Here is a 22,316-nt window from a genome sequence, read left to right as displayed (position 1 = left end):
CAGCTGTAGGAACCAGGTGCTAATTTATTAGTCCAGGTGTCTATTATGTGCTGTAGCATTAGCTCAGCGCAGTCCCTGCTGGTATTAGTGTGGAATATTTATTGTAATGTTCTAGTCCTGAGCGGAGTGGGAGGATCTCACCTGCACACTGTAACAGCATCAGCCAGCCCACTGTATCAACACTACTTTACTATGTGGACACTAGAATTTGCACATATAATGTAATGCATGATAAAATGGTGTGGGGGAAATATTTCACAAATAGATTCAAATGTTTTGTGCAGATTTTTTAAAAAAAGTTTTAAGCTAACATTTTTTAATACAATGTTAAAAATGTAAAGGTTATGCTTCCACAAGGCATTGTTTCAAAATGGATGGATTTCACTGAAATTCATTTGAGCACATTCTCCAAAATCTCATTAAAACCTCATGTAAAAATGATGTTTATCATTATGAACCATGAACTGTAATTTAATGCAATTTAATAAGGTGTGAAAGGCAAAGTGGCATTTCATAGTCTTTAAGGTTTTGCCCTCTTTAAAAGAATGATTGAAAGTGCTTAACTACATCTATCAACTTGGAGCACAAGATATGAAAATGTTTTATTCACTACAAAACAAAACTGACCCATAAACTGTACATTCATATAAATACATAAGTTAAGAGAAAAGTAATATTAAATTAGAACATGCTGAGAATCTCACAATGGTAAAGTCAAAAAACAAACATGGATAATATATATATATATATATATATTGCTTCCAGTCTGGCTCTGGATTACACCAGAACTTAATGAGGTTAGTGTTCTCTGATTACACCAGAACTTAATGAGGTTAGTGTATTCATCCTTTACATTTCAAGTACAATAATAGATACAGCATGATTCAAAATTCAGCACTCATCCAAATAAGAAATGGTGGTTCAGTTCTCAGCTCAGTAACAGACTCACATTATTAGTTTGCATATGTAGATAAGGCTCTGGTAATGACACCTGAAATGTGATGTTCTTCAGTAAATGCTCGACTGCATAATTAACTGGCAAGGACACGTCTGTCAAATGCCTTTCAGTTGAGCTACAGAGTGAATTCCACTGACAGGACCACTTTGTACATCATTGGCAATCATGTACATTATCTAAATTAGTTTCAGTTGGGCTGTTAATTACAAACATTTGTCAAATTGCTGAACAGTCAGTGTGTCAAAATGTAAAGGGGGAAACCATTTCATCACAATGACATTCAAGAGTTTCATGCAAGACTTTAGGAGAATTGTTACTTCTGATAATCATGACAAAGAACTTACAGAGGCATAAAGAAATATAGTAAATTCTTCAGTAAATAACGTATAATATAGCCCAATCACCCATGGAAACACATGCAAACAATGCAAGTGGCCACTTACTAACACTTTACCAGAAACTTAGTATTATATTCACAGAACCCATAATGTCTGTTGTACATTAAAAGTTGTGTTATGCAGCCAGAGCATTACATTAAAGCATTACATTAGAAGATCCCAGTATATTTAGTGGTGACTTGTCTTTCACTGCAGTAAAGGGCCAATTGTTTTTTAAAAACTGATGCAGATTAAGGAAGTCCAATATTTTATGAGCATTTGGAAAATCTTTGTGTCCCATTCTTTGACCTCAGGAACATTCCTTCATTCAATCCCATTACCACCATGTGCTTTTTAAATCATTAAAGTAAGTGGAGTCTTACAAACTGCACCATAATCATATTTTTATGTTATTAGGTTATTAGCGATCCCTGTGTCCCTGCCAGTAAAGGCAGTCTGGTGGCACTCAGAGCACAAGTGCAGTGGGGGAATGGGGGGAAGCTTTAGTCCACTCCCAGGGCCTTTAGCTGCCTCTCAATGTCCTCATCTGAAATGGTAGCTGCCTTAGCCCTGGACGCGCTGGGGAGGCTCTTTCCGGCTGAGGGGGCTCTCACCATCTGCACAACATCAGCAAACCCAGTCAGTATAGTCACAGCAGGGCAAGTTCTACAGTCTTCGAACTAGAGCGATGCTTGAAGAAATCATATTCGATTTTCTTAGTACGAAACGACACCAACAGGAGCCAGGCAGATAGAACAATAGTGAGATGAAGGCTAAGTTTGGCCCTGAGGGACCACGTCACACATCTGTTTCTGAGTTAAGCACGCTAGCCAGGGGGGCCGGAGATCAACCGATGGCAATGCCCAAAGTTATGCATCTGCCAAAACTATCGGTTCCCTCGAACACTGGCTTGGCTGCGTGCTCTGGTCTAGATGCAGACAGACATAAGAAAGTCTCTTACCTTTCCGGAGATTTCAATGCCAATCTCGTCCAGCACTTGGTTCACAATGTCCTGAGATTCTTCTTCATCGCCTGATTCCTCAAAGATTTCATCTAGTGCATCATTGACTGAGGATGTAAAATCAATGTCTGGAATCACTAAACATGACAAAAATCCGCATGCTGGTTTCTCCTGTCTAAAATACAACTATATAAACTAGAATTAGCTGGCAAAAGAAACATAAAAAACTCACTCATGTCTTCCGTCATGCCCATCTTCAAGTTCTCTTTCTGGAAATCCTGCATCGTCTGCAAAGTCTTCTTTGGATCCATTTTTTTATTAACAGCCTGCATTGTCTGAGACACATGTAACCCAAGCTATGAATCAGGTGCACTCAGGAAAAACAAGGTGTCATGACAGAGCATGATGAAACAGAACACACACACTCCCAGTTCACCCCACAAGAAGACATTTTGAATGCAGCTCCATATAAATCAAGAGGTAAGCAAGCAGGACGTACAGCTCATATAAAATGAGGTCGACCTGCATGCAGACTTTTTTAATGGCCCTCTGGGTTTTCGACAGTATGACACTGCAGTCAAAACAGGAAAGGTCTCATTTGATTAGAGAGAATTATTTACACAAACCACCTGTGTCAGTCTCATTATGGCTCATGTGTGTGACAGCAGCTCTCCCACAAAGCCTTAGCTGCAAGACTACAACTCCCAGGATATCAGCAGCCAAATGAGGAAATATTAATATCCTCCTTCCTGATGTGGCAAGAAACCATACAAAGACACGGAGTTGTGTGTGTATGTTTTTGTGTGTGTATGTGTATGCGAGCATGGCCTTGGTTTGTGCTTGGCTTGACTACATCTGGTGAGGAAACACAAAGCATCACAAATGAGATGCAACAGTGTGAATTCAGTTATACATCATCTGCATTTTGGGCCATGTCTGCAAACCTGTAGTGATGGCTGTAGACCGTTTAGGGCTCAAGGAAGCTAATGATGGAATAATAGAATACAGCTTACTTCCCCATTTTGCAGAATATATACAGCTGAACAGAAAATATGCATATTTATGGGTATAGCTAGTGATCCTGCCTCTGGCTTTGTCATTAGGCAAAATTATTTCACCTAATTCAATATGCATTTCAAATACAACAAATCACATGTATGACTGAGTATAAGGGTTATAATTCTATTACCTTTCATATTATACAGTGTACTTATAACCTCCAATACTCAAAACACACTTATAAATTCAGAATAACTAACTCATATGCTAATTTATTTAATTGGTCCAAAAGATGTATAGGGAAGTAATATGGGTCAGATTTTAGATTTAATTTAGGATATTACAGAAGCTCTTTAAATAAGTGACGATGGGAACAATACGGCAGTTCCATACAAACAGACTTTCAACAGTCCTTCTGTCTGTGGACACCGAATAAAAAAGCCACCGCACTTAAGAAGCCATTCCACAACCTGCTAATTACCCTCCCCTGCTTAAGCATTCTTTTGAAGTGCAGTATGTGCTGTGTAAGGGCTTTTTCTTAAGTTCAACCAGTAACCCCAACTTCCCCAGAAAAGTAGCAGGAGACTTAAGCATGTCTTGGAGGTCCAAACCACCAGCAGTGCCACATCTCACCTTGGCTGTGGTAGACATAGCCCCAGCCATCTTCATCTGAGAGTTCATGACCTTGGTCTGCGTGGACATGGAGGTGACCTTCGAGCTCACGGCGTAGGTGCGGTTCTTCTGCTTACGCAGCTGGACCAGCTGCTTGGCCAGGATCTTGCAGGCCTCTCTATTGCCTGTCTTGGCCATCTTCTTAATTTCCATTTCCTGTTGAGAACAAAATGTATGAATAAGAACCGCAGTCTCTGATTAGAGATGGTTAGCGGAAAATCCTCTCAAACATAATGACAGTAATTCTTTACAGCATGATGTCATGTTCTGAACAAAAGTGGCATCTTTAACAGTGATCTAAACAGTGATCAGTGCTCTACAGAAACCAACATTTGCTAGTTCAGGCCCACGGGCCTGTATGCCTTTACTTTGGTAAGTGAATGATAACAGCCCAGCAGGAGTCCAGGGGTTCTTCAGGCAAACGCTGCATTGCAGAATGATGGAGAGCACATGTGTACAGATCTCCCCTGGGACACCACCACACAATCAGCTTAGTGGAAGCTGGGAAAGCTCATTAGCACTGCAGCAGCTATGAACTACCTGCACTTCAGTCTTTGCAACAGGCTACATATGGGTGACTAAATAATGAGCAAAACTGCTTAGAATAGATCTTAGAAAAACACAGGCCAAATTCAGCCCACTACCACATTAACTAGTTTGCCAAATCTTTCCCCAAGAGCCTGTGCTGGGAAGTGAGATGTTCACCTTTATGTAATGTATAACTGTGTCTATATGAGCAGTAATGCCAAGATGTGCAAATGATGAGTTTAAAAGTTACACGATCATCCTGGGCTCACATTAGCCATGCACAAGCAAACATTTGTTTTTATACCATGTCACAGATCTCTCACACACACACACACACACACACACACTCATATGCATACTGAATAAGAATTTACTAAGCCTTACCATAAACCCAGTGTTGTTTTGGTTTTCCTACATAGTATTGATACCTTTGTCACTAAAAAGAAAGAGCGCACACACACACACGTATTGTTCTTTTTCACCATAAAATCTAGTCCACATTATGTCCACTTATGACAGATGACTCACAGGTCTTGTGATACGCTTCCTGTCACAACCACAAAATGAGAGAGATGGGGAGAGTTTTAGCGTTGACAAGCCCCTGATGAAATCATGTCATCATGGTTATTAATATTGTCTGGTGTCATGAAATGGAAGCAGTGGATCTCATCTTATTAGAGATACTCTATTGCTGTGTCAGCCACCAGGCAGTGCTTGGAGACTGACAAGCTGATGTTTTGGGCATCATCTCCTCCTGACTCTAAGATGACAGGTAATTCACCATAGCAGAAGATGGTAAAGTAGGCTGCTCATGAATACAAGCTTTGTATTGGACCTGCCAAGTACCACACTTTGTATTATAATCCAGTTGAAAATCTGCTTTTGTTGTAGTTGTGCAGGAAACACAATGGTAAAAAAAACTTTCTGAAAATCTCCTTAGTCCTACTTGCCTAATTATAATAAAGCATAACTGCAAGGCAAGAAGGTGCCTACTAGGAAGTAATTATATTCACCTTTTATGTTTACTTAAAAACCAGAGACACAAGTTTCTTTCTTTAAGGATTAAAGGTGGATGAGGAGGAGGAGATGGCTTGAGATAGGAAGAGGCTGAGAGAACAGTCTCTTTGCTCAGAGCCTCAGGTGCTGTAGCATGCACATTCTTCCTCTTACAGCCAATTAGACCCTTTAATCTACCTACTTATGAAACCAAAACAGACATCAAATGGGGCAGGAATATACGAGTCTAGCTGACTTCATTTTCACTTTGTTTGTGGCAATAAGCTTCAACAGCACTGTACCGAACCAAACCGTAATGAGACCACAGAAGTTTAATCAGGTTTTGTGTTTAAAACATGGATTAGGAGGTATGAGCCTTTTCCTGCACTTCGGTGTCTCTCTCCCATTTACCATTTGCTTCTCCTGTTTCTCCAGGGCTGCACGATCTCTGGTGATCTGTCTCTGGGTCCCTCTCAGCTCTTTGCTCTGCTCTTTGATGATATCTGTGACAAGACAGTGTGAGCATGGACATGTCAGAAAACTTTGTGGAAAATCCAGACACAGCTCAGTGAGCTGGATCTCCAAGCATCTCTCTCTAGGCCTAATACAAGCAAAGACCAACATGTGGGCCACTAAGCCAATTAACGTAATACAGCTTATGCAATGCTGAAAGAAGGCTCCTTTCCAAACTCCCCAGAAAAAAACTATCCGACTTAAAACTACTTTTCAGACCAAGGCTGTTGTGTTTTAAAACTTTAACATATGAAGGTAAGTATTGGCTTAAAAAAAAACGGGTATGTCTGCATACATTTATAAAGGGGACTCCTATAGCGTGTATACAACAGGATGGGTATAGAGTCAGCTGTTACATGAGCTGTGTACCAATATCCCAAGAGAAAAACATCATGCACATTTCATAATGTTTTGAGGCCCATGTAGGTGTGGTGATTCTGAAATGTATGAGCCATGCAAAACCCCCTGAAAGCTTGCATGTCTAATGTTATCACGCAACAGCCCTGTTCTATTTATGACTTTAATGAACGTGTTCCTGTGAACAAAGATTTAATGTGTTGTCCAATTACGCATCTGACTCAAATACATCTTGAAAAGGGCTATTCCATGAATTAATGGAATTAATGCAATATTCATAAAAATAAATGTAAATATTCTACAGGAAGAAACAGAAATCATGATTATTTGTTCACTAGACATCATTCCATGTTGTCAACAGGAAACAGAGACTTATTTGAACTAGGCCACCCATCACTTGCTAAAAAAATCTGTGTGCCTACACGTTCAGGTACAGATACGTAGCAATAACAGGTGAACACAGTATATGTGGGACTAGATATGAATGTTGTGGAATCAGTAGCAGTCTTGCTGAAGCATTGCCACTCTGGTGCTAGGGTTATAGTCAACAACTTCAGGCAATGCCAACAAGCTTTGGTTTAGCTTTGCTGTCTGTATACTACAGACCCAGACTGTGGTTTCAAATCATAATCACATTGCTATTTGTGAAAAGAGAACTTTGTCTACATCTGCATACATGAATTTTAAAATTGGCAAAAAAATAGAGTAAACCCAATATAAGAACTACAAATGTTTATGGATTGGACTGAACACTGGAAGGCGTTGAACTACTTTAAACTAGTGTTTACATGGCTAAACCACTCTAAACTAGAGCAAGAGATAAAGATCTTTTTGCAAGCATTTTCTCTGTACATTCATATGACATTTAGGACAGTAGGACATTCAACATTTTTGCTGAAGAGTTGCAATAGTTCAACCATCATTTTAACTAGGAAAGCTCCACCACACAATACAGAGCCACATCCACACTCACGTACACACATACACACATTAATGTGCATCTTATATGGAATTACTCATTTCAACTGTTCGTTCCTGAGCCCATATAAGAATGGGGCAACTGTTCAATTTCACACTGCTGCAGGAATGGAAAATAACTGCTCTTCTGGAATATGACATCATCTGTTTACTTCTCCCAGGTATAAAAAAAATCTCAGAGGATTTTTTTATTTAAAGATAAAGCTGATCAAAAATAAGCAAATAAACACTGTAAGGTGAACCATTAGATAGCGTTAGATGACAGAAATGTAATTAGAGTAGTTTTATATGGGGGTAGCTATGGCTAGGAACAAAGGCTTGAACAATCTTATTTTTTTTCCAGATCAAATCATCTATCAAGTCCATTGACCATTAAAAACCTCCATACACCCAAAAAAAAACTGGGTCAGAATATCGCCTAGAGTGAAACACATGAACGTTTTTATGAGATAAGGGAGAAGGAACTGAATCACAACAATTGTTTTCAATCAAGGGGTGAACAACACAAACATTTTAATTTTAATACATTTGACAGTCTAATAGTTACCATACACCAACCCTTTTTCATACATTTACACCCACGTGCTTAAGGAAAAGGTAGCCTCATTACAATGGGGATGTTACAGGCTCCAAGACTGCTATCAGATAGATGGTTCTCATGGATGTCAGCCATATCATGTTAAGAGTACCTCAGCCTCAGAAAAGAACCACTATACTGACAGTGGTAGAGAATGATATATGAAAGGCCAAGCACTTTGGTGGAAAATGTTCTCCAGGATTTCAGTGATAATTCAGTGAAGCGTCCAATGCTTTAAAAAAACAACAACAACAACAAACAAACAAACAAAAAAACCTCCAAAATAAATAAGACAGTAAAAGAAAGAAAGAAACAAATAAAGAAAAGAAATACAAAAATAAGCAAGAAATAAGTGACTGATGTTTCCAAAAACAAAACTATTAAGTAAAAAGAAATAAAATTATAGCTTTAAAAAACACAAGGAAAAGAAAAAAGCAAGAAAAGTGAAAACCTGAACAAAAGACAGAAATCTGAAAAAAAAAACAAAGATTATCTTGATTTTCTACATTAAAAATATTTAAAAAGTAGGCTACATCTAAATGTTCATTAGAAACTCATCACCCATAGCAAGATAAGTCTTAAGTACTTTCATACACTACGTAAAAGATGACGTATTCCAAAACGTATTATAAGGGACGGATGCTGTCCACACAAGTCTAGAAGCTAAACCAACTGAGCCAAAGTACCTAATCTAGAGGATACTGCAGTTTAGTGGAGCTTTGCTTGGCACCTGGACCTGAGAAACAGAGGAAACAGTCTGACAGAACAGAAGAGTAATGACATAAGGATGCGGCCAACATGTAAGTAACAACATGGTTTTATTGTGTTTACGTAATTAAAAATAACAAAGTAATATGTTGCTACATATTAAATATGTTGGTACATAAAAAATAATTCTTTTAAAACTATGAATATCAAAAGACTCCCAGACTATATATGCACATTTAATGAAGTATTTTTGTATTTTATTATTAGGTTTATTATTATTAAGTATTAGTTTATTTTAAATGACTGATGGTAAGGAAAAACAAACTTTTGCTTAGGTTAGGAAAAAATACAGTAAACGGTGTGACTGTAATGCCTGGAAGATTCCTAGCCTATAAATGTGACATCTTACAGTAAAGTCAATAACTGCAGAATCAAGTCAGCGACCTGCAGCACTGCTTGATTGAAAAGCTATTTTGGTGCGAGTCCTTCACCATGTTTCAGTGGTTTCTAACACACATATCAGGAAAAGTCTAGATTTAAAGAAATCGTACAGTATGTAAAAAACTAAAGTTATAAATCCAAAGTAAAAAGGTTTCCTGTTACCATCAACATATTAAGGCGATTAACCCCACTGCGGTGAAGGAAAGGCACCTGCGATAGAGATGAATAAAGCGGTTAGTGGTGCGGTGGACAGCGACCAGGCGAACTCAGCTAGTTTAGAGAGCACAGCTAGCGAGGTATCCGACCTATAAAGTTAAGAGCTCATTTAATTAACTTAGACCATAACTACTTCTAAATCATTTCTAAGTCCTTTTTCTGGGTCAAATTCCCTAACCTAGATACGAGTTGTGTAATGATACAGTTTGCTGAGAGGTGGTCAATCGGTTTATTTTAAAATTCTAGCACCCTGACAGGAAAGATCACTAGGTGAACTCTAGGTATAGGATTATCTATATCTTTAATCATCTGATAATGTGAATGACTCCATAACACTATTAAAGGGTAGCTGGCTAACCTAACTTGAAGAAATTCGTCTTAAATGAATGAATGAATGAATGAATGAATGTCTCAAAACACCTTAACTAGCGAATACTGGGACTTAACTGGACTTAACCTATCCAGCAATCTAGCTAATTTAGCTGGTAACTTTGCACCATTGACCGATCACGCTTAATTTGAATTTATTTTTTAAAAGCAGGCATCTATCTAACATGATGGTGCTATTTCAGAGAGAAACTACATCGTAATTCTAAGCATAAGTTGCCAGAAAACTGGTATAACTTGCTGTCGAATTTCCTACGTGGAAACTTGCTCATTTAGCACAAACAAACCGTGTGAAATGAAACAAACAGCAGCCAGACATTTACTGGGCAAATCGGTTTAGAAATGAATCAGTAAAAAGTAACTTACCGTCAACAGTCTTCTTCTTAAACAATGACGCCATGGCGTTTCGGTGAACACTTTAAAACTGTAATAACGGCCGTGTTGTTGTTTTAACCGCCTGTCCAAAAGTCTTCGTCTGTGACGCACTGATTCGTACGGGGTTTGACGTCACGTTGGAAGTCTCGTGATTTTTCAGCGCGGTCCTCCAGAGGGCAGTAAAGTCCCCGTGCAACCCAAACGCTTGCTTCCTAGGATGCTTTGATATTTACAAAAACAGGATATCTGAAGAAGTATTAGATTTTTGACAAACCTCTCTCTTCCGTCGTAGTGTTTTAAGAATCCAATTCAAGTAATATTTCTAAAATAACTACAGTATTCTTAAAGATGATGTTATTTCACCGTATAATTTTAATTTACAATATAAATATGATGATCAGTAGCTTCAGCCACGCATTGGTCACAGAGATCTACACTTCAATGGAAATGGAGTTAAATGGAACAAAACAGAGAAGGGAGGCACATACAATGAGAACAGAGGTTTATTGGACCAGAGCACAGCAATGGAGCCCAGGAGAAGAGAGCAGGGTGACTTTGGGAGGGACAGTGTGTGTGTAGCCTCCAGCAGTTTATGGCCTCTCTCTGTGCAAGAAATTGGCCATCCTGGGGCGTTATTCTTGTTAAGGTTATTAGGGAGATGCTTTCGTATAATCAGCAAGGTTGGCAACAGGGACTGGCACTAAATGTTCTCATAATGATAATAAGCCCACTGGTGATCAATCTTGCCCCAAGCACACAGACCAATTCTACATGGCAATAATGAAAGCAAAGTACAATTTCATTTTCCATTGAGGGTGTCTTTAAAATATATTGAAAATCTACATCATGTATTGGAGCAAGTGCACCGAGTGCATTGGGAGAACTCCCACAGGGACGCCTTTAAAAAGCATTTATCTCTATTTTTCTGCTCATGGTGTGGCCCAAGGCTAACAGACATTCGGTGCTAAAGTGCTAACTATGCTGCCAGACAATGAAATAAGATGTTTCAACTGTGAAATTAAAGTGTGCTACTCCTGTTATAGAGCTAGTATCATTCGCGTATGGGAAATTACATGAATAATTTTGTGTAAACAAAAATATACCTCATATCCAATTATTGATGGTCACAGGGTGTATGTCTTTAAGACATCATTCATCAAAATAGATATTTGCACCCATAACATATTTATTTATGTTGATAATTTCTGATTTGTAGAAATCAGATATATTAGTTATTTATTTATGAGTTTGCCTGCTTGTTTATATACCTGAAAAATACTGTTTAAGACACAACTACAATGCCCATAGCACCTTTAATACAAATAAGCTATATAAGTATAATAAGTATAATATCATAGCTGTAATTAGCCTCAAAATCATACCTGCTCTCTTACAAACAGAGAATAAGACATGACTCACCACATGTGAGCAGGGCTGGAGAAATCTAGGTCTCATCACACTGATTAAGTGGCCACATCTTTGCAATGATAAATGTGTTGTGCTTGAGTGGTTGTGACCACAGGCAGAGAGTGAAAATATAGAGTGACTGACTTTGCTCCATCTGCCCCTGGGAAGAATCCAGCCCAGGAGTGTCATGCAACCTAGTGCACAAGAGCATCGAGGGATGGTGAATAATGAGAGATTATCACCCCTGTTGAGTTGTACATGTGTAAACACACAAATGGGCTTGTGTACGGTTAAGATAACAATTTAATAGTTATGTTAAAACCCGTCCCACACATGGATACATACTGCCTATGTGCTTTAATAAAATGTCGTAGTTTTGTGACATTCAGCACTGTCATCAATGACAATGCACTGTCCAGACTTTGCCCTCTTCTCTGCAATCCCCCAACACTGGCAGCAATAGCTCAGATGAGGCAGTGGAAATGAAAAAGGTTAGAAATTTGCAATTGCAAGGTCTTCCCCAGGTGACCACAGCCCCAGGGTTAAACGGAAGCCAGAATTACTCAACTGAAGCAAATGAGTACTATTTGCATAGGGAATTAGAATGATTAAACTTAGAAGGGCATAGAGAGAAGTCCTTCAAGGAGGAACATTAATAGAATTCCAGACAGACTTTGCTTATGTCTGAGCACTAACTTGCAACCACAATGTGCCATTAATACACATCATTTAATTACAGTGAGATAAGCAGAGTTTAGGAGAATACATCTTTAGGAGCTACAGCTTTACTTGTATGTCTGTTGCAGCAGAAATGTCATATTTTCATGTTTATCAGTTACTGCAAACATAATCTTTAAAGAGAAGAAGTCTCTTTTTAATACATTTCCTGGGATTCCTAGAAATGAGACATTCACTGTCTGCTCAGTACTGAATACATCCACATAGACACCAAATATGCAGATCTGATAATGTAACCAGTCCGCAATGCAATAAATTCATGAATACCCTAAACACAAAGAGAATGCTAACATCTGCAATTAAGAATTCACAATTAATATTTCCTTTCAGCTGAGAGTTCTTTGTTGGGCCTTAAATATTTTTCATTGGTAGGCAAACGAACAGATGAGTATGCCTATCAGTGCCTTTGAATTCCTATCAACTCATTTATTGGACATGAATCCATGCTTTTTACCCTCTCCATAATCTTTACATTTTCTAAATAATGACATTTACAAAAAAACAGAAATTACTAATTATCTGGTGTTCATGCATAAACTCAGCAATAAAGATGTCCCTGATATACAGAAAAAAACATTTACATGGAAAAATCTAGAGGTGATCAATTAACACAGTGAGCTTTGGTGTCTGGACATTCTCCGTGGTGGCCATGCGGGCTAAAATGAGCTTCCTTTCATGAGTCACACATGCAATTAAAACTCAGATTTAGGATTCTGCATTGGTATGACAGTGTAATTACTGAAACAGTAGGACAATTAAGTACATTAAGAAGATGACTGTGGGAAGACATGCTTATTGATCGTTCTATTAACTACGTGTTCATCCGATTTTCCTGGAAATAGGATTTTAATTCTTACCGAGATATTACATTTCTTTGACACTTTACACCCGATTAAACCTTTAGCTCTACAGATGTCATAGGAATAACTGCCACCAGATGTTGGATGGCCACATGATTGCTTCATTCTGGGGAAGATGTGATTTTCTATTTCATGCCACCGTTAAATTGCACTGCTTGGAGTGAGCAATATTTCATGATCACCTGCAAGCTTTGCACATATTCGTATCATATGACACACTTCCAGCAAGTCTTCAGACAAAACCAAGTTAAGGGCAAATCAAATGTCTTTTTCCAACAGCTGATATAGTACATCACACTTTATGCTCGGCATAGTATGGAACAGGAAACAGAGAGTAAGCACAGTAAACGAGTGGGTGGACAGGCATGCAAGGCATACTGAACTCTAGACAAAACTATATAAGCATTGCCTATACACAGTACTAACCCAGACATGCAAGGCATACTGTGCTCTTGACAACTTAGGTTTGTTTAACATAATTAACGTAATTAAATAACATAATTTATGAGAAATATGATCACACGTTCATCAAAACGTCGAAATTTTGCTTGTCATCTAAATCTGCTCAGGATCTCTGTTCAAATACCATTTGCACTTGCCACACTGGTATTGAGCTGAAAGGGTGAGCCTATGAAAACAGGTGCATAATTAATCCTCACGATACTCTGGCATGCAGGTGTGCACACCAAGGTTTACCATAATTAGCAATTAAGATGTCTAAGGTGCTTATGCCGATAAATCACAAAACAAAATCTCTTTTCTCTTCTCACTTAAAGCCATAGAACCTTCTTTATGTCCTCAGCACAGGAAGGCTTTAGTAAGTGTTAAGGAGATGCAAGCTGAGTGTTTCGGATTCCTCCACGTCTTTGAAGACACAGAGTAGAGGCCATGGCTCTACCCTGCCTCCTGGAGGAGAGGCAGGGTAGTGTCACAACCCAAACTGGGAGAGGAGAGCAAAGCTGCAGACATACCCCATCCATCGCAGATCCTTTCTCTGTGCTCATTGTCTTTCCACATAAACAATCATTCTATCTGTTTACGTAATTTGGTACTCTGAACAATTAAACTATTGAAAAAATGCACGTATGATAAGTTCTTTTCATTAGCCTCCTCCTTATTAATGTACAGTAGGCTATATTAATTTAAAAAATCTGTGGACACAGCACCTTTTCCACTGTGTGTGGAACTGTGGTAGCGTCAAATAACATCACGTCATTCTTCAGACAGATAAGCCTCAATGTTATATTTATGATAACATTATCTGAAAAATGATTTTGTATCAGTAGTGCAAAATATAAACTGCCAATCAATGGCTCTCTCTGCCATAAGCATTCAGAGTATGAGCACTAACGAAGGAGGAGGTACTAATTTGTATTTAATTTGTTGTTAATGCCTTTAAAACAAACAGCCATATTTCTCAGGCACATTTCCCAGCACACAGGTCTAAACTGATGTGATGGCATTTAGATAGCATCATACATCAACCTGTCTGTACAGGTATTCACCTGTGAGCTTCAGTCACTGGAGAACCTCAAATGGCTTGGCATCAATATTCTAATGGCTGATTTTTGTAGAACTGAAATTGTAGATTTAATTGTAGAATTGAAAATATATAGCAAATCCTAATTGTGCTATTTAGTATCATGGCTTCTTTTTTGGGTATCTCTATGTTGGTGTTGAACAATAACAGCATGTTATGCTTTTACAGGTGTCTTTTAGTCTTTGGCAAACCCTGTGTGGGTGGCTAAAATAGAGAAAGAAACATTCAAATAGCTCCCCTGCTCTTCTCATCAGGGTTGCTTTATTTAAAAAATTATAATCATGTAAATGAGTGGAGAAAAATGAGAAATAGCAGAGAAACAACATTAGCCAACATGAACAGTGTGCATGCCAGCCTACTACACTTATGTATGTGTGTGTGTGTGTGTGTGTGTGTGTGTGTGTGTGTGTGTGTGTGTGTGTGTGTGTATCATATATTCCCCACATCCATTGGTGGCAGTGCCCTAGATCTTCTATAAAACCCACAAATTCTATAGCAGAACCAACTGAATTATTCACATCTCCCTCTGTGGTGTGCATTGCCGTAAGATTTGAATAAACAGTGTGTAATAAACACTAGAACAGCGGAGAGCTAAGAAAATTATGCCGCACAGGAAAAATACATAATATCATAAATAACAGTTTCTTTTCTATACGGCTCTATATTGCTGTGCAACAACACTGAATTAGGTATCATTTCACATACAAAATAAAACACATGCAAGAGTGACCTTAAAAGAATATATGCAGTACTAATTGAGAAATGGCTATTTTGTAGAATAAATATTTAGATACATGAGCTCTCTCTGTCTCTGTCTGTCTGTCTGTCTGTCTCTCTCTCTCTCTCTCTCTCTCTCTCTCTCTCCCTGTCTCTCTCTCTCTGTCTCTCTCACACTCACACACACACACACACACACACACACACACACACACACACACACACACACACACACACACACACACACAAAATGAAAACAGACCATTATACCTCATATAGAGATCCTATAACTGCTGGCAGACCATACAATCTGGGCCTGGCTACAGAAACAAGTGACTGCACTTTACTGTACAGTTCTATTACATTACAAATCAAGCTTCAGATATTTAGATCCATAATCTTAAAGTATTTACAGGCAAGAGACATATCAGATTGCAATTAGCTTTTATAACCCAAGGGCACAATTTTCAAATATCATCAGACAGTTTTCTGGTTTGGTTTAAATGTTAACATCTATATATTTTATTAGAGGATCTGGGAATTTGATCCAATACAGAAGGTGAAATCTAGTCAGATTACTTCTGATACATTTAGAGATGAGCTACCCATCCCAGTACCTCCGGCAGGTGGCAGCAAATTCAAAATTCCTGATCCAAAATTTACTAATGAGGGAGAACAAACAAATTGTTGCTGATCTTAGAACGTTGCTCACAGCTAGCAAGCCTAAATAGAGTTAGATGCATAATAAGTATAACAAGATGCTTAGAAATATAGGGATGATAAATTAGTATTTAATCTTACTCAATTTAATTTTACAATTGTACTCAATCCACATCATACTATCAGGTATCAGCAGCTACACATGCTGGAAATAGAATAAATACATATTACATTTATTAATCCAAAAAATATACCTGCAATTCAGTATCCCGTCGCAGTATATCTGGTTTTATAATTATAATTCATTTTTGACAGTTACAAACTGTTATGTAGGCTTTTTTGATCAGTAATTTCCTCGGTTTCCTTCTGAGAATTCATCCCATATTTATCACTGGTCACAGATTCTGTCGCCCGAACCTGAAATGGGTGTATGACTCTGTGCATCTCGTCCAATCAGCGTGCTTCGCACTAAACTTCCATCCAATCAGCGAAGCACGTACAACTTTCGCGACTCTTTAGAGAAAATTCCTTGCGTTTATTCCTTTATTTTGATCTATGAGCTGTAGGTGGTGAAGTCTCGATGGGGACACTTTTTTATGCTAATCTTTGCCTTTACAAACTGCAGCGCTTTTGTCAAAGCTCAGGTTTATAAAAAGGCTAAGGATGGCAAAAGCATTTATCTCTCAGTGAGGAGCCCACAGCAGCCGTTTCCGAAGAGCTTTCGAGATTACTGCCCTCTGACATGAGTTGTCTGGATGTTATGTATCATCAAAATTATGGAGCTCATCATTACCTGCCAGCGACACCGGCGGCGGCAGCAGCCTATAAAGCGGCATACTACCATCACCACCACCGCCAACAGCAGGAGGTAGGTCCCTCTGCCAGAGCCTCGACATGCACAGCGCTTCAAAACCTGAGAACGGCATGTGTTTCTTCTGTCACTTTTCGCTGAGACGTCCAGAGGGCGCTTTACTGTTATATAACATACGTGGCGTGCTTTTGGAAATTAGCGACAGCATCTTTTAAGTAGTAAAACATGAAGACACTTCTACGAGTTTCTTTTTGGCTAGGGGCAGATGTGAACTACCCAATATAGGACTTTTGATGTAGTTGATTTGTGTGTGTGTGTGTGTGTGTGTGTGTGAGAGAGAGAGAGAGAGAGAGAGAGAGAGAGAGAGAGAGAGAGAGAGAGAAAGAAAGAAAATATAGCCTCATTTAAAGATATATATAAAGTAGGATATGTATTAAGTTGGAAGGAAATCAGTCAAGATTATGTCGGCATGATTGCCAAAACAAACAGTCAATCACAAAGCTGTTTTTGTTTTTTGTTTTTTAGTCTAATTGTGTATTTTTAGACTCAAGAACCCAAACTTTCAGGAACCCAAACAACACATTAGAGAAAGTGACATTCCAAGAAATGAACGATGACTGCGTCTTTGTAGTCCCTCACTCCAGATATTACATCAGCACTAAGAGCTTTAAGTTCAGTGGTACTGCAGTTCATTAGCGCAGTATGGACAGCACACCACTAAGGTGTCAAGTACAAGCAGCAGTCCAGCGATTCAGAATGAGAATTCTCAAATATCTGATCTGTTTATAGTCCAAGATGGTCATAAATGTAGGGGCATATTTTTTAAAACCCCAACTTCTCACAGTCATCTTCTGTATTTGGTATGTGTGTGCAGAAGAAGTTTACTGCCTACAGCAGGATGCAGGACTGCACCAGCTTGTCTCCACACGGTGGCCAAGTCAAGCCAGCTGAGAAGCCCAGGACTGAGTCCAAGATGCGGAGAGAGGAGGAGCAGGGTGAGGTTGCGGAGGCCAGGTGTAAGGAGACACAGCCTGCTGAGGCAGAGTACCTGAGCTCCAGATGTGTGCTTTTCACGTATTTCCATGGGGACATCGGGGACGTGGTGGATGAGCACTTTTCCCGTGCCCTCAGCCAACCAAGTGCCTTCACCAACGATCCCAAGGGCAACAGAATCTCCTCTGGAGCTCTGTGGAAAGGTAAGGGGAGGAAATGTATATTGCCATGACAACCTTTTAACATACAATCTAAGCATATATAGATATAGACATATTTACATCTGTGTATGTGTGGTTTAGTGATTAACTGGGTGCTTGTGCTTAACAGATGTGGGCTCGCTCCCGGAGGGTCAGTGTAGCTCGCTGCCCTGCTCTCTGTGGAGCAGCAGTTACCCGTCTCAGACCAGCCCGTGCGTCTCCACTGGTCACAGCGACTTTTCCCACACCGCTGCCTTCCACACTGCAGACACTGGCGTCTGGAGCGGCCCCAGCCTTGCCCAGCCTGGCCTCCCTCCTCCATCAGCCCTGCCTGACTCCTGGCCCTACAGCCTAGGCAGCCAGGGTGGAGCTGGTTACCCTCATGTCCATGAGATGTACCCTCACATGCACCCCCGCCAGCCCCATCCCCACACCCACGCGATGCTCCATCACACCCACAGCGCCACCCTGGATCCACGTTTCAACCCCCTCCTGCTTCCCAGCATGCGGCCATCCTGTAGCCCTTCCGCCAGTGCAGAGGGGGTGAAGACAGAGCTGGAACCCAGTGGCTGTGCAGCTCCCAGCTGGCCAGCAGCATTTCATGGGACTGTGGATATCTATGACACAGGTAAGAGGAAGAGGAGCAGAGACTCCTTTAATCTCATAATCAGTTCTGATATTCCATTACTGCAGCCCAGTTGCTGAATACACAGTAGGAGCCTCCACATTTTGAACTCACTTGAACACATTTGTGCTCAGATCTATCAAAAAGAAGCAAACTTTGTCCATGTATCTTAGACTCCTAAGACTGCCCTGAGTGTACAAACAATACAGTGCTCTATTTTTTGTCCAACAGCACTGGATCAGGACAAAGCCAAAGCCAGTGTCTGGTTCTGAAATGGAGAATATCTGCTGCTGACACACAGCCTTGAAGCAGATCACCTGTGACATAAGAGAAAAGATGGCCCAGAGTCCCACTGTGGAATCTCTCCCTGGAAAGCTTTCAGATTTCCTAGGAAGCGACTCAGGAATGGAAACTTTGTCTCCACGAATGAGACGAGCACAAAAATGAATTTTGAGAGAAGCAGCCTTTCTGTAAAAGCAAAGTGTCCTGTTTGGATCATTGTGTCTGGGCAGTGCACGTGGAGAGAGAGTCGTTAATGAACTCATCTGGCACACTCATCCACCTGGTCTCTCAAAGAGCACTCTCAGAGGATCGACAATGAAGGAAGCCACTTAAATATATCAGAGTCTAAGAGGTATATTTTCCTACTTTTTGTAAACCACATTGAACTTTTCTTATTTAGTGGCTGATGTTCAAAAGCTTCTATGTACTTTTATGTACCTACCACTGGTTCTGTTGAATGGACTGCCTGTTTTGGTACATTTAAGGGCCGTCCTCTGTTTATATGGTTATAAATGTTCGAATGTTTGAGTAGCAGCCTTATTCAAATAGAAGCTTTTATTTACTTTAATATATTTTGTCTTGTGATCTACAGATTTGTGAATTTTGTGAGTAGTTCGTGCAAACTGTTTCTACCAAAGTGTAAATTAATTGTTTTGTTATATTGTTTGCTGTTTGATAAAATGCAATTGCTTTCAGTGCTAAAATAAATTGCTAAGTTTTATTGGCAAATATGTTATGGTGATTGGACATGCTGGCCAAGCATTAAGCAGGTCAAGTTGTTGTCAGTATTCAGTTAAAGGTGTTATTTTTGAGTAGGTATACTAAATTATTTTACAATGTAAACTAAATGAATAAATCATCAGTAAATTATAGGGTGCTTTAATGACTTTAAAGTCTCCTCTAAAGGGTTTTACTGTAGCCCAAGTCTGATGAGAGTTTTGACCAATTTTGGGAAAACGCAGAGACCAGTAAGAATCCCAGAAGGAATAGTGTCATTCCATTCAAATCCAGCAGGACAACCACTTTTTTCCACAAAACCACAAACACTCTGAAGCTCCTCAAAGTTCAGTGCATCCTGAGACATGGTACTGTATATTTATTTAAATGTCAAACATGCAATGCACTTCCTGTTTAACTAAGAAGTCCAAATCAAAATGACGGTGAGTGAATGTCAGTTTTAAGACTGTCCACAACAAACATGTCTGCAGACAAATCCATACTCAGGTTTAGATAAAACATAGGAATGTGGAGATTTTCTGTTTCTGAGGAATGACCAAAAGTCAGCCGAAGAATGCAAAAATCGCCCAATATGTGCTCCAGGGTGAAACTGGATATTAATTTGGAGGACTACAGCTTCAAATATTTGAGGGGATCCTAGTGCCAGAAACTGTATTTTCATCCTAACAGACATCTGTTGGGATTGAGAGTGTTTCAGCATACATCTTCTGGGAGTAGAATCTCTGGCCAGATGCCAGGACTCACCCCTAATATTCCTGTCTGTGGCATCTTTCAGAACTATTTATTATTTCTTTAAAAGTGTCCTCTAGGTTGATAATGCTCATATGGGCATTTATACTGTTTATATTGTCAATGTCCAGTTCATCATTATAAAAAGTTCTTTAAATGAAAACATGACGTTTATTTTACACACATTTGTATGAGTTGCCTACTGCACTGAGATTATGCGTTTTAAATACAACAACAGAGTTCTGTGTTATAGGAATTGGTTACAGGTTCTCTCTCAGGCCTCCACCCGTCAACTAAACTATTAATTGTTTCACCAGTACCCCTCCTGCTTAGTTGCCTGTTTTGAGCATTAAATAATATCGCAAGGTTGGTCATTGAAATGCAACGACATATCTTGAATAATGGCGGTAATTGTGTTCTAGAGGATGAATAGTCCCACTCGAAGCAGAATGATACACGGCACTGGGGCTCTGCTAATTGCTGCTCCTGGTTATATAAGTCTGGCGGTGCAGAGAACAGGAGGTCTCATCTAGAGCAAAGTAATATGAGCTTCTCAAGTGGCCCTAACAGACACAGAGTGCAAAATGAATGAGGTGGATAGAGAGCTGCGTGGACATTGCCAGGAGAGAGATAAACAAGCCGAGAATGCTGGCCCGTTTGCGGCATACTCACTGATAACGCTGGAGCTTGTTTTGTTCTCTCCGCGCAGGAGGCACCGCACGGCTGATCAATACTGTCTCGCAGAATAAGAGTTCTGAGCATCCTAGTGTCATGCCTGCCATGCAAAGGCTCATACACCAAGACTCTGGATGGTTTAACAATTTCAATTACACATCTGGAGCAAACTGTTGACGTGCTGGACTATATCGATCATTCACAGAAAGTGTGTATGTAAACAAATGCTCCTCATCATTTCTATAGTCCAAGTCTTAGGCAGAGCAAACATGTATTTTACATTAAATTTCAAAATAAAAAATGAAAGCTTTCCTTTACACCATGAAGTGGTTACTGAAAGGTCTTCACCATTGTACTCATCTGTCATTTTATATATATATACTTTTTTGGTTGGAAAGTATATAAAAATGTTAAAATGTCATGCATTTTTTTTAAATCCTATCCTGCTCTTCATTGCCTGCTAGGATTAAGTGGCCGTTTGGCATCGCAGGGACCTCCAGCTCTACTTGGAAACGAGGCTCCACTTTCTCCAGCGTTGTCTCAGTAGTACACAGGAAAAGAACGGCAGATCTCCCTCCAGCCTGCACTCCAGGCTCAGACCCTCCCTCAGGAAATCAGCCACTGGAAACATGCAGCTCCTGGCTGGAACAGAGGAATCAAAGCACTTGCCTTGTAGCCCCTCCATTAACATGTAATGCACTTGTATGCTAATTCTCTCAGGGCTCCTACTGATACCCTTTGGACACACCGCAGGCACTGCTGAACCAACCAGATGACAGTTCATAAGGCCAGGATATACCCCAAAATAGGTCCATGTGCACATGTAGTACGCCGTAGAACACAATACTGAGTGACTGTTCTGATAGATTTATTTGGTTGTCAGAAAATGATCACAAACATTAGTGACAAATATATTCTAAGAGGATTTGGTGTAAATAAAGGAATTGTTTTTGCCATAGTCGTAAGGTAATCTCTGTGCATGTCTTTGTCCAATTTGCACCAATGTTCATATCTGGGCTGCTAAGGAAACCGAAAAGCCTTAAAATGCAGTGAAAAACAGATGATGGTTTGGTGCAGTAATTTTAAACTGGTTTACCATATGGTGACATATCAGTAAAGTGAGTATCAGATTTTGAAAGGATCATATAAAATATATTGAATAGTTGTAGTTATAGATTTAATACATTGAAAATGTTTGTATAGGTCTTTACAACAAGACTGTATTAAAGAGGTTAAGAGACTTAAATTGGTACATTTGAGTAAATGTCCATCAGACATCCCCTGAAGCTATGTTCTTG

General features: G+C 39.5%; 3 protein-coding genes across 9 annotated transcripts in view; 1 reads left to right on the top strand and 2 right to left on the bottom strand.

The window, feature by feature from the left end:
• Positions 1–443: 443 nt before the first annotated feature.
• Positions 444–10,334, bottom strand: chmp2ba (charged multivesicular body protein 2Ba). Of its 5 annotated transcripts, none has more exons than XM_081713785.1 (8): positions 10,035–10,155; positions 8,603–8,673; positions 5,903–5,994; positions 4,880–4,931; positions 3,929–4,123; positions 2,529–2,631; positions 2,297–2,403; positions 444–1,952 (listed from the first exon to the last, which is right to left on the bottom strand). In XM_081713785.1, exons 4-8 carry the CDS (start codon positions 4,880–4,882, stop codon positions 1,839–1,841), a joined length of 522 nt encoding a protein of 173 aa, XP_081569911.1. In that variant the 5' UTR covers positions 4,883–4,931; positions 5,903–5,994; positions 8,603–8,673; positions 10,035–10,155; the 3' UTR covers positions 444–1,838. The 5 variants fall into 5 exon arrangements, with proteins under 5 accessions (XP_081569911.1, XP_081569910.1, XP_081569909.1 ...); XM_081713784.1 differs by lacking the exon at positions 4,880–4,931 and adding an exon at positions 9,228–9,275 and having other exon boundaries at positions 10,035–10,145; XM_081713783.1 differs by lacking the exon at positions 4,880–4,931.
• Positions 8,498–21,610, top strand: vgll3 (vestigial-like family member 3). 3 transcript variants are annotated; one of them, XR_014123478.1, is made up of 5 exons: positions 10,501–16,833; positions 17,651–17,972; positions 18,100–18,597; positions 18,826–19,228; positions 21,483–21,610. XR_014123478.1 is itself a non-coding variant. In XM_081713782.1 (4 exons), the coding sequence occupies exons 2-4, from the start codon at positions 17,675–17,677 to the stop codon at positions 18,864–18,866; spliced, it is 837 nt and encodes a 278-aa protein (XP_081569908.1). In that variant the 5' UTR covers positions 8,498–8,716; positions 17,651–17,674; the 3' UTR covers positions 18,867–19,605. The 3 variants fall into 3 exon arrangements, 2 of the variants coding, with proteins under 2 accessions (XP_081569908.1, XP_026865345.2); XM_081713782.1 differs by lacking the exons at positions 10,501–16,833; positions 21,483–21,610 and adding an exon at positions 8,498–8,716 and having other exon boundaries at positions 18,826–19,605; XM_027009544.3 differs by lacking the exon at positions 21,483–21,610 and having other exon boundaries at positions 18,826–19,605.
• The window catches only part of gtf2f2b (general transcription factor IIF, polypeptide 2b), a 32,090-nt gene continuing 31,306 nt past the window's right edge, over positions 21,533–22,316 (bottom strand). Inside the window, exon 8 of the mRNA XM_081713780.1 lies at positions 21,533–21,660. Coding sequence (XP_081569906.1) covers positions 21,625–21,660 — 36 coding nt within the window. The 3' untranslated portion in view covers positions 21,533–21,624. The remainder of the gene's footprint in view (positions 21,661–22,316) is intronic.

Source organism: Electrophorus electricus, chromosome 4 (assembly GCF_041902795.1).
Source record: "Electrophorus electricus isolate QZ-2024a chromosome 4, ASM4190279v1, whole genome shotgun sequence".
Classification (NCBI taxonomy): Eukaryota; Metazoa; Chordata; class Actinopteri; order Gymnotiformes; family Gymnotidae; genus Electrophorus; species Electrophorus electricus.
Note: the sequence above shows the minus strand (reverse complement) of the source record. Positions and strands in the feature narration are given on the sequence as shown.

Excerpts from the sequence above, each read along its gene's own strand:
- chmp2ba (XM_027009547.3), bottom strand. The coding sequence starts at position 10,068 with ATGGCGTCATTGTTTAAGAAGAAGACTGTTGACG. Across the intron at positions 5,995-10,034 it reads TAAGAAGAAGACTGTTGACG|ATATCATCAAAGAGCAGAGC; the intron begins GTAAGTTACTTT and ends GTCTTGTCACAG. Across the intron at positions 4,124-5,902 it reads AGAAACAGGAGAAGCAAATG|GAAATGGAAATTAAGAAGAT; the intron begins GTAAATGGGAGA and ends TGTTCTCAACAG.
- vgll3 (XM_027009544.3), top strand. The coding sequence starts at position 16,708 with ATGAGTTGTCTGGATGTTATGTATCATCAAAATTATGGAGCTCATCAT. Across the intron at positions 16,834-17,650 it reads ACCACCGCCAACAGCAGGAG|AAGAAGTTTACTGCCTACAG; the intron begins GTAGGTCCCTCT and ends ATGTGTGTGCAG. Across the intron at positions 18,598-18,825 it reads TGTGGATATCTATGACACAG|CACTGGATCAGGACAAAGCC; the intron begins GTAAGAGGAAGA and ends TTTGTCCAACAG.